General features: G+C 61.3%; 1 protein-coding gene across 1 annotated transcript; it reads left to right on the top strand.

Moving 5' to 3' along the window:
* The first annotated feature begins 750 nt into the window (after nucleotides 1–750).
* MYL10 (myosin light chain 10) lies at nucleotides 751–10,475 on the top strand. Its single transcript, XM_045773882.2, has 7 exons — nucleotides 751–959; nucleotides 3,302–3,391; nucleotides 3,913–3,988; nucleotides 4,888–4,992; nucleotides 8,003–8,081; nucleotides 9,925–9,973; nucleotides 10,253–10,475. Exons 1-7 carry the CDS (start codon nucleotides 957–959, stop codon nucleotides 10,349–10,351), a joined length of 501 nt encoding a protein of 166 aa, XP_045629838.2. The 5' UTR covers nucleotides 751–956; the 3' UTR covers nucleotides 10,352–10,475.
* Nucleotides 10,476–10,760: the final 285 nt, after the last annotated feature.

Here is a 10,760-nt window from a genome sequence, read left to right as displayed (position 1 = left end):
CATCATCACATTCCCTCCCCCAAAGCAGGGATCAGCCGTCCTGGGGCCTGGAGGCCTGGAGACCAGCTCCGGGGACAGTTAAGCTGTGCAGTGCCTGGAGACGGGTGGGCTCACTGCCTGAGCCCCGCACTGCCGGCCCTGGCGGCTGATCAGACGTGGTGGGTCCCACATGGGAGCCAACTTGGCTGGACGGCCAGGGGCTGCTGGCCTGTGCTGGACACATGGGGGCCTGCCAGGGGCAGGTGCGGACTTGGCTTGGCACATCTCCTAGAGAATTCTTGGGCTGGGTCAGGCCTGGTAGGGATGGGCCCCATCCGGGGGTACGTGTGGCCAGCGTGGAATAGGGGAGCTGATTTTCCAATTCTCCCTCGTTGGGGTCATGTCTACTTTTCTTTTGTCTGTCTCTTTGCTTTTTCAGCGCCCAGACATTTTCAATGGCCCAAGGTCTGGAGGGGGTCATGGTCACCCTGGTAACCAACCACAAAGCAGAAACCCTCTCCCAAGCTGACGGGGTGACGTGTGCTTGCCACTTTTCACCAGAGGACAGTGACCCACTCAGAGTCACAGAGCTCAAGGGGTCGGGCCATGTTGCAGCCTTGAATTCTCCCGGCTGGTATGGGTATGGAAGCTCTCCTGACCTCAAATGGCCCAAGGCCAAGTTCTCCCAGCTGGTTCCAGACCTCAACATACTATGTGTTCTCGGCCAAGTGCCCCTTCCTGGGCCTTTGTCCCTTGGGTGCAGAGATCCGCTTGGCCCGGTACAGGCGGAGATCCTGTGGCTTGGACAGTGTCTGGACCCCACCCACTCTGAGTGGCCCCAAACAGGTGCCTGGCAGGGAGGCCTCCATCCTGTCCTTTGCCACCCTCCGAACTGGTGTCTGGACCTGGAGCAGTATTTCAAGAGCCATCCCTGAGAACCTCCAGCCCTGCTGCGACGAGAGGGAGCTCTCCAGACCATGGTAGGCTGGGGCTGCCCTGCCTCCTGACCCTGACCTCATTCCTCAACTCTGACCTCATCCTGTGACCTTGACTTCGTGTGTGATTCTGACCTTCACCTCATGCCTGAACTCAGCCTGACCTTGACCTTGCTCCTCTCACTGACATCCTTGACCTTGACCTGATGTTGTCCCTAGTCCTGACCTTTTTCTTCACCCTTGATGTTATCCTTGCACCTGGCCCACCCTGGACTGTCCTTAATGGGCGGCCAGTCTGTCCATGTAGGTCCTGATTTGGGTCTCTGCTTCCTGGACTCGGTGGGGGCTGCCGCAGTGAAGTGCGGGGGGGCTAGGAACGAGGAAGAGGAGGGTAGAGGGAGACAGGTGGGCTAGGCTTGGCGGTGTTACGGCAGAAGCAGGATTCTGCTCCTAGTTAGAGGACGTGGTTCCTGGGGGGCGGGGTTGATATTCCAGGATAGCCTGGGTCCTACACAGGCTGGCGTGGGGCCTGCCCTGCTGCCCTCCCCTGGCCTCTGTCTCCAGCCCCTTGGGTGTCCCCTCAGGCTCTCAGTGGCACCTCTCTCTCGTCCCTGTCTCACACCTTCGCTCTCCCTCCCGAGCCTCAGCTCAGAAGCCGCCTCCTCCGAGAGGTCTGCCCTGAGTGCCCCAATGCCATAAGGGCTCCTCTGTGTTCTCAGTGTCTGTCCGTCCCTCCATCACTCCCCACTGATCATCAGTCTCCCAGTGGGACTGGGGGACCCTTGGGGACAAGGCGGGGCCTGATTCAGCACGGGGTCCCCAGGGCTGGGCACAGACCCTGGCTGGAGGGCAGCAGGCAGCTAATCAGCGTCCCAATGCTCGGAGGTAGGATCAGCTCGGTTCATAAGTGGGGACACTGAGGCTCAGAGCAGGCCCCCGAGGTTCTCAACATCGCAGGGATGCGAGCAGCGGAGGCAGGTTTAGAACTCAGGTCCAGGTGCCCTCTTCTGCCCCGAGGTGTTCCTTTCGGAAGATTTTCATTTTTTTAGGGGCACATTGTAAAAGGCAGTTTCCAAGACGGCTGGGCTGGAAACGGTCCCAGCTGGGCGAGCAGGACGCCGCTCAAGGCCCTGGGGCTCAGGGTGCCCCCAGGGGAGTCCGAGAGAACAACCCCGTCCTCCCTTGGGGGTTCTGGAGGAGGGCCTGGCACACAGTGGGGTGACGGGCCACGATAGGGACACGGAAAGCTGGCTGAGACAGGGGTGGGGGACACCCAGGCTTAGGGCAGGTCTGAGGAGAGAGAGGGCAGAATACCCCACAGACGGAAGTGATTGTTTTTTATTAATCAGAGGGAAATGTGCATGTAATTATGTGAGATGAGCCCCGCAGGGAGGTTCCTTTCTTTATGATGTCTGAAGGGATTTATAAATATTACAGAGTTTTACAGCACGAAACATCCTGGCTGCCCTGCCAGCCCCCTTTCAAAGGATTAGTGGAGACAAAGCACCCAGTAAAAGCTAATTATAAGTCAGCCGGCCCAAGCCTGGGAGCCGGAGGGGAAGTGGGAGTGAGCGCTGAGTGGGGGGACAGGCGTGAGCTCGGGGAGGGGAGACCACACAGGGGTCGGGGGGCGGGGGAGGCAAGGGAAGCCCACGCTGTGGGGTGGGGTGGGCAGAGGCCTGACACCACTGACATGGAGGCAGGGGGCTGGGGGTGGGGGGACACCGCGTGCCCCTCCGGCTCTGTGAAGCCCGGGTTCTCCTTTCCCCCCAACAAGAGCCAAGTCCGAGAATCCTGGCCCATGCAAGGCTATGGTGATAGCCACTGAGGGCGAGGTGCCCTGGGGGTCTTGGGGACCCAGAGCTTTCAGGGAATGGTCAATGGTGGGCTCTCAGGCCCCTGATATCCTGAGAGAAGCATGTGGAGGCAGGAAGGCTGGCCGGAGACCCTCCGTGTGGGTGGTCGCCCGTTCTACCTGCTATGGAGATGGGCCCCGAGCTCTGGGCAGCCGTTTCTCAATGGATCGGCTCCCTGAGTTGGGCCCCGAGTGGGCGCAGGGGAGCCCTGGTGTGGGATGGACGCAGAGAGATATGGCCGGACCGTGTCCTCTCTGCTATACCGCTTGGGCTCCCCCCACCAAGTCGGGAAGCCGCTGACAGGCCCATGGGGTGGGGGCCCACGGGCTTCTGGCCTCAGGCTGGACAAACGCCCAGCTCGTCCACAAGGCTTCCTTAGGAGCCCTGTGTGTCTGCTGCACCCGGCGGCCCAGGGCGGCCGTGTCGTTTGGGACCGTGACACTCTGGGAGGGGAGGCGCAGGGGGCGGGCGGGGTGCATGGCTGACCTCCGGAGGAGGGGCTTCTGCAGTACCCCACCCGGCACCTCCCAGGCCCCCAGAAGAGCCCGCAAGAGAGAAGGTGGCGCCAGCTCCAATGTCTTCTCCATGTTCGATCAGTCCCAGATCCAGGAGTTTAAAGAGGTTGGTCAGTGCCCTCTGGGGCCACCGGGAGGAGTAATGCATGGAAACACTCAGGGGGCAGGCAAGGCCCGGGTCTCCCTCAGTCCCTGGGGGTGATGATGATGTCACAGTCCTTAGAGGCCGCCATGGTGTGCCTCCGAGCCCGGAGATGTGACTTGCTGTCTTTGGGCAACCCCCGCCCCCTCCCTACCTGAGCCTTTGCTTGCTGTGTGACCTCGGGCGAGTCCTTTGGGTCTCTGAGCCTCAGTTTCCCTCTATGTAAAATGGGGTTGCCACAGCACGACGTGAGGGATGGGCATGGCGCTCCTGCAGCGTGCTGGCTTGCAGTGGGAGCTGAGTGGGTCAGCCAACACTCTCGCGCTGTGCCAGGCTGAGCCAGGAACCGGCTGGCCAGAGGGCTCTGTACTGGGGTTACCCAGGCATCAGTGTACAGGGGGAAAGCCCCTTGCGGGGGGGTCTGGGGAGGGGCCTAGGCTTGGGCAAGTGGGTATGTGGCTGTTCAGTACCCTTGTCTCCACCAGGCCTTCACCATCATGGACCAGAACCGGGATGGCTTCATCGACAAGGAGGACCTGCGGGACACCTTTGCTGCCTTGGGTGGGTGACCAGCAGCTGGGGGGGCTCAGGGCTTGGGGCAGAACTGAGCCCAGGCCTTCTGGAAAGAGTGGGTACCTGGGGACAGGCCAGGGCAGAAGTCGTAGTGGGCGTGAGGGGCTTGGGAGCCGTGGGACTCAGGGGACGGGTGTCCTGTGCCTGGAGGCTACTATCTGGGCCAGCGACGCAGGGAGGGCAGCAGGGGCATGAATGGCCCGTTAAAAGGCCTGGCCTAGGAGGCTGGGGTGGGGTGGGGGCCAAGAGAGTAGTGGGAGAGGCTGGGGGAGGAGGCTGGACACGTCCGCAGGGCTCAAGGCTACCGGGTTTCGGCGGCCAGGGGAGGCTTTTGCCCTCTCTAAGGGCCCAGGGAGAGGCCTTAAGGCATGAATGGGGTGGGGGTCCAGGTCGGGGGAAGGGGGCATAACCAAGTCATATCTAACTAAGCTTTGAGCTCCCAGAGATGTGGTTGTCCCCTGGGACCACGAGGAACCCCAGAGTCCCCACCCCCAGGTGACGTCCTCCAGGACCACAAGAGCTCTGAGCTCTCAGTCTTCCAGCCCCTATGCATCTCCACTTCTTTGGGCCTCAGTTTCTTCATCTGTGAAATGGAGATAATCACCAACTTGCTGTCCTTTCTAGGGAGGCTGAGGTGGTAGCGGGGCGGGGGGCGTGCAGTGAGGCTGGGGGCAGCCCAGTGCAAACTGTGGCCAAATGTGTCCCCCTCTTAAGGTCCCCCAGCAGGTGGGCAGGGCCTGAGCACTCAGTCGGGGCAGGGGGTGGGAGGGTAGAGCTGGGAGACCCTGCGGGATGCTCCCTGGTCCTGAGCTCTGTTCTCCTAGGCTGCCTGCAGTGGGGTCCCCTCTGTCCCTCACTGTGCTCCTGGGTGTCCCCCCCTCCCCCAGGCCGCATCAATGTGAAGAACGAGGAGCTGGAGGCCATGGTGAAGGAGGCCCCTGGGCCCATCAACTTCACCGTTTTCCTGACCATGTTTGGGGAGAAGCTGAAGGGTGAGCGAGGCCCCGGGGGGCTCTGGGGAGAGGCTGGGCAGCCCGGCTCTGTGTGCAGACAGCTGGGAGCATGGTGCAGCCCCAGCTGCCGGCCCCCTGGGCCCCACCCCACTCTCCACCTCTACACCAGAGTAGGAGTAGGGCCTCCCGGGGCTGGGAGGGGACAATTTGGGTGAAAGCCCTCCGCCCACCATCAGGACGGGACCCCAGCCCTACTTCCTTACCCCTGGGCTCACCTTACCTGCCCTGCCTCACGGCCAACGGGAGGAGAGGTACAGGGAGTGGGGTTCTGGAAGCTATAGTGACTGACCCCAGCCCCAGGAGGGTCACTCACTCCAGGGAACAGCTTGAGGGGCTCAGAGGTGTCACCATCCCTGTGCCAGGTGCCCCTGCAACAAAGTGGCAGGGATAGAACCCTAACCACGACTCCCGGGCCTGGGGCGTGAGGTCAGGGCAGCAGTCAGGGAAATTCTGTCCCTTTCTCTCTGGGCCCCGGGGAGCTACCCTCTGCCCCTTAGTAGCATTTTCCTGGGCTCGAGGCCTCCCTGGGCAGAGGAAGGGGGCCAGCCTGGGCTGTGGCTGCCCTGGGAGGTGAGACTCCTCCCCACCCACCCTCGGGCTGCCCCTGCCTGATGCCCTCCCGCTGACCCCCAGGGTGACCTTGGGCCAGGCTTATCTGCTTTGCACCTCAACTTTCTGCCTGTAAAATGGGGGTTGTGTTGGTTTGCTGGGACTGCTCTAGCAAAAAACCACAAACTTGACAGCTCAGAAAAGCCTCAATGTGTTCTCTCAGTTCCGGCTTCTAGAAATCCAAAATCCCGCAAGAGGCTCCATCAGGAGCTCGAGGGGAAAGCCCCATTTTTTCTTCCTTTTCTGGCCTCTGGTGGCTGCGTTGTTCCCACCCCGGTCTCTGTGGCCCCACTGCCCCCCTTCTCTTCTGTCTGTCCATCTCCCTGCCCCTCACTCTTAGAAGGACACTTGTCGCTGGATTTAGGGCCCATCAGGATAGCCCAGGACGATCTTCCCCTCTTAGCTCATTTCCTTACATCTGCAAAGGCCCTTTTTCCAAGCAAGGTGACATTTCCAGGTTCCAGAGATGAGGACACGGGCATACGTTTTGGGGGCCACCCTCAACCCACTACAGGGCTGACCCTAGCAACATCACAGATTATGTCTGGCGAGAAATCCTAACAGTCTCATGGGTTGAGGCCCGCTGGGAGGTACAAGAGCCTCCACACATGCTGTCCTGGTTGGTCCTGGAGCTAGAAGGCTGGCACCTGACGTGTGGCCCAATAGCCCCGCCCTCCAGCGGAAACAGAGGGCCGGACGTGGGGCAGGCAGGGAGCCCGGAGCTGGCCCTCCTCCAGGAGGCTGTTAGGGGTTATTCCCGGGACCGTGGCCTCCTCCTTGAAGAGCTCAGAAGCCCAGGGGGCTGGGGCAGGGGTACAGTCCTGGGGAAGACATGCGTGACTCTAGCCGTGACTGCACGCGGGAGGCCCGAAGCTCATGTGGGCGCACGGCTGAGCTAAGAGCCAGGACCCAGGGCCAGGCGGGGCCAAGAGACTGCAGCTTTCTCTCAGTTTTGCAGGGGTGCCAGGACTGGGGCTCCACCGAGACTGCACACTCTCAGCCAGCAGTGGGGACAGGAGCCAGGGGACTGGGGCAGGCCCCATTTCATCCCTCTAACTGGGACGAAGACACTTGGTCACGTGATTCCCAGTGGCCACTCGGTAGCCCGTTCACTTGTGTGGTTTGCGGTCTGCAGAGCAGAGACCCTCTCTGGGGGGTGGGGGGAGGCTTGGGCTGTGGTCACTGTGCGGACAACGGGCCTTAACCTCAGGGCCGCTGGTCCTCCTGAAGGTGGGTTGGAGCCAGCCTGGCCCAGCAGCGAGGACTCTTCACACACCCTGGGAGGCCAAGACCTCCCACCAGCCCCCCACCATAATCCCTGGGGCACCCACTCCCTGCTTCTGAGGCCAGGCGGTGAGTGCCTGGGGCTCTGCCCCAGAGGGACCCTGGGCTGAGCCTCTGGCCTGGTCTCATGGGCTCCCTGCTGCCCTCGCCGGAGGAAACCCATGGCTGTGGGCTCCCTGAGCTCCCAGGCCAGCGGGGCCAGCACCCCTTGGCTGGCCTCAGAGACACCGAGTGACTCAGATGGCATCCTGTCCTGATCTTTACCATTAATGACCCATTTTGCAAGCTGATCCTGGGAGGTGGGCAGCAAACACCACCTTTGCCTCTGTGTCACTGGTGACAGAGCTGAGCCTTGAGGAAGGAAGGGGACATGCCTGGTCCACAGTGAGCAGGGCGGCCATGTGACAGAGGGGAGAGTGCATCAGGGAAGGGTCACCAGGTCACCTGCTGTCATTGATAGCTGTGAGGACTTGGGCCAGACCCTGCCTCTCTCTGAGCCTCAGTTTCCCCATCCGTACAACCAGGGGCTAGGTATTCCATCCCGTTGTGGTAATAGACACATTCCTTCTAATGACATCTTCTCCCAGAGCCCACACCGTGGGGGTGACAGAACTGCTCTGCCCTACCCCCCAGCCCACTGCCCCCCACCCGCCCCATCTTGCAGACCCTCCAGTGCTCCTGCCCGAGCCCAGCCTTCCCCCCAGGTACAGCACTGTCTTTTTGACCTGCCACCCCGCATGCACATCCTGGGTCACGAGAGAGCCCCAGAGATGCCCCCACCGCAAGCCCGCCTCACTAATCATGACTTCTGAGCTTCAGTTTCTTTGTCTGTAAAATCAGGCCAACGGTCAGGAGGGTCAGGTACGTAGCAAGTGCTCAGCTGGGGTCTCCATGTACAGCTGCACAGGCTGCTCATAACTCTTCGTGGAACCCTTGGTCGTTGCTCCTATTCCTTGTTTCTCAGAAATCTTTCTCTTGCTCCCACCGTGAAGTGGGAGTTGGAGAGGAGGCCCCCCATCCAGCCCCCCACCAGCCCCCAGCCCCGGCCTGTCCTCTTCACCCTAGCTCTCTCCCTGCCTGTATGTGCTATTTCTAGGTACAGACCCGGAGGAGACCATTCTCCACGCCTTCAAGGTCTTTGACACCGAAGGGAAAGGCTTTGTCAAGGCTGATTTGTAAGTTCCTCTGCCCTTCCTTTGGTTTTTTTCTCTCCAAAGGCTCAGGTGATCAGTGAGCCTGGGTGAGGTCAGGGTGGGTTGCGGCCCAGTCTCCTCCCCCAAGCAGTGCTTAGCCAGCTCGGCAGTGTCTGGCCAGGAACCAGGAGGGCACTGCCCTGGCCAGCTCAGCCATCGCTTGGTGTCCCTTCCCCTCTCTGGGACCCGGCATCCCCATTTCTGTGTGGAAGTGTATAGGGAGTGTGGGGTCACTGGGGGCAGATTTCCCAGTGGTAGAGGTGGGCCTTGAAGGGCAACGAAGGTTTGCCTAGGCTGGGGCAGGGAACGTTCTAGATGCCGGAACACAGCCATGAAGGCACAGGGCTTGGTGTTTGCAGGGTTGGTGAGGGGGCGGCTGGGGGGCGTGGGGGAGGCTGGGTGGGGAAGGCTTAGCACAGAGAGGGTCTCTGTGGGGTAACTTATGCAACAGGCCCTGGACTCGGTCTGCCCTGGGGCCCACTGGGCTGGCATTGTGGAGGTGGGGGCACCCATGCCCGCTATGCCTCAGCCCAGTGAGAGCACTGAGCAGAGCCGAGGGTGGGGGGCAGGGGTGGCCTGCCCAGGGGGCTAGGACACTGAACAGTCCCCGGGGAAGTGCCTTCAGGGCCTCCGAGGTCTCGCTGGGCCTGTGGGTAGCCTGGGGCAGGCAAAATTTCCTCCCGCGGCACAGGCTTCCTGACTGATTGCTATGACGCTTGAGGCCTTGGCTTTGAGGCTTGATTTGCTGCCCACTAGAATCCTTACATAATGGGGGGGGGGCAGTAGAGGGGGCAGGAGGGAAACCAGAGAAGGTCCATCTTGTCTCTCACACCTTCTCATCACCCCCCACCCCCAAAGTTGTGAGGCTCGTGTTCCCCAGGGGCAGGTGAGGGGTTGTTCCGGGTTCCTGCAGGCTGGGGCCCTCTCCTTCACCCCTCCCTCAGGGTCCGTGGTTCCCATGCCCATCTTGGGGACCCCCAAGAGGCAGTGAGGCCAACCCCTGGAGTGGTCTGGACCAACCCCTCTCCCGGCACACGCCTTCACTCCCACCAGTGCAAGGTCAGGAACACTTCAGGGACCCAGTTTGGGAACTGAACCCCTCCCCCCCCCCCGCCCCCGGGCCAGGGATATCAGACCTGGAAGACTTGGCTGCCTGCCAGGAAGGCCACAGAGGAGGCTCTGGCTGAAACAGAGTCTGTGAACAGTCCCCAGCTCAGAGAGTCGGAAACTGTGACTGTCCCACAGTAACATAAATAATGGAAAATGTGCGTCGGTCCTTAGCCGGCTCGCCACTGCCGGCGCCACGGGACACTTGGCGCTCAGGGCCTGGCTCGGTCCTCTGATCCCATCCCCGCCCGCTGTGCCCCCAGAGAGGCCGGGGGGGGGCGGCCCTCGAAGCTCCCGGGGCACCAGTCCTGTGGGGGTTCACCTCCCGCCGCTCCTCCGGGCCCCAGGCAGCTCTGGCCCCACCGTGTCACTGCCAGTCCTGACGTTTCCCGAACCTCAGCTTTTCCCTCTGTGAAAGGGGGCTTATAGCTCTTGCTTCCCAGGGCTGCGAGGAGCAAAGGAGACCGGGGCAAGGCTTTCTCATGCCTCGGCGGAGTGCAGGCACCTTGTACTCTCGGAGGCACGATGCCCATGTCAGCCAAGTCTCTGGCTGAGCTAGCGGTCCGTCTAGAAGAGATTGAGGGGGTCCATCTGGCCGGTGTCCTGCTGGGGCACGACGCCTCCCCACCGCCTGTCCGCTCACCACCCCCCGGGATCTGCGTGTGCACGCCCAGGGTGGCCCTGACTCTGACCCTGACCCTCCCTCTCCCCCGAGCAGCATCAAAGAGAAGCTCATGACCCAGGCAGACCGGTTCAGTGAGGACGAGGTGAGTGTGGGCTTTCCAGGGCACTGCCTAGAATCTTCCGGGGGAGGTCCTGCCCGGCCCAGGCCCTTCTCAGCAGCCCCTCCCTGCAAAGTGGCTCTTCTTTAGACGCGGAGGTGATGACCCCTTTGACTCCTTGCAGGAGGACAAGGATGAGTGGGGGTGGCTGCGGGCCCCATCTGCAGAGAGGGGAGCCACATTCTGCCTGACGCCCTTGGGTGACCCGCCCGCTCTGGCCCCTCCTTGACCCGAGTCCCGGCTGACTCCCCTCTCCGTCCCCAGGTCAAGCAGATGTTTGCGGCTTTCCCGCCAGATGTGTGTGGCAACCTGGATTACCGGAACCTATGCTACGTCATCACGCACGGAGAAGAGAAGGACTAGGAGGCCAGGGACCCCCCACATCCGGAGGCAGCAAACACCCACGGTGTTTTGGGGGCGACCACTGGGGAGCCCGTACAGCCAACGTGTGCAAAGAAAAGGCTCCCCTCGCCCCGCAGCTCTCTCTCAACGGTGAGAATAAATAATGCTAACAAGGCCCGAGTTTTCGTGATTAATGCTCTGGTTGGGGAGAAAGCGAAACATTCCTGCGTTGTTGGTTTTTCCAAAACTTTTTTTTTTTTTTTTTTTTTTTTTTTTACTTCCCCGGCTTTGCTCAAATGTTCCTGATGAGCTGGTGTTTAGAGCTAATTGACAGTTTTAATGATCCCCAGCTGGGCCACAGGACATTGCCTCCATTTATGAAGCTTTTATTGAGCACCTAGGGCGTGCCAGACCCGGTGCCGGTCCGGGG

The sequence above is a fragment of the Ursus americanus genome, chromosome 2 (assembly GCF_024610735.1).
Source record: "Ursus americanus isolate L20-20 chromosome 2, mUrsAme1.1.p, whole genome shotgun sequence".
In the NCBI taxonomy this organism is placed as follows: Eukaryota; Metazoa; Chordata; class Mammalia; order Carnivora; family Ursidae; genus Ursus; species Ursus americanus.
Note: the sequence above shows the minus strand (reverse complement) of the source record. Positions and strands in the feature narration are given on the sequence as shown.

What these genes read in the sequence shown, in the direction of transcription:
- MYL10 (XM_045773882.2), top strand. An exon ending in GGACACCTTTGCTGCCTTGG is followed by an intron (nt 3,989 to 4,887) that starts GTGGGTGACCAG and finishes CCCCTCCCCCAG; the next exon opens with GCCGCATCAATGTGAAGAAC. An exon ending in ACCGGTTCAGTGAGGACGAG is followed by an intron (nt 9,974 to 10,252) that starts GTGAGTGTGGGC and finishes CTCCGTCCCCAG; the next exon opens with GTCAAGCAGATGTTTGCGGC.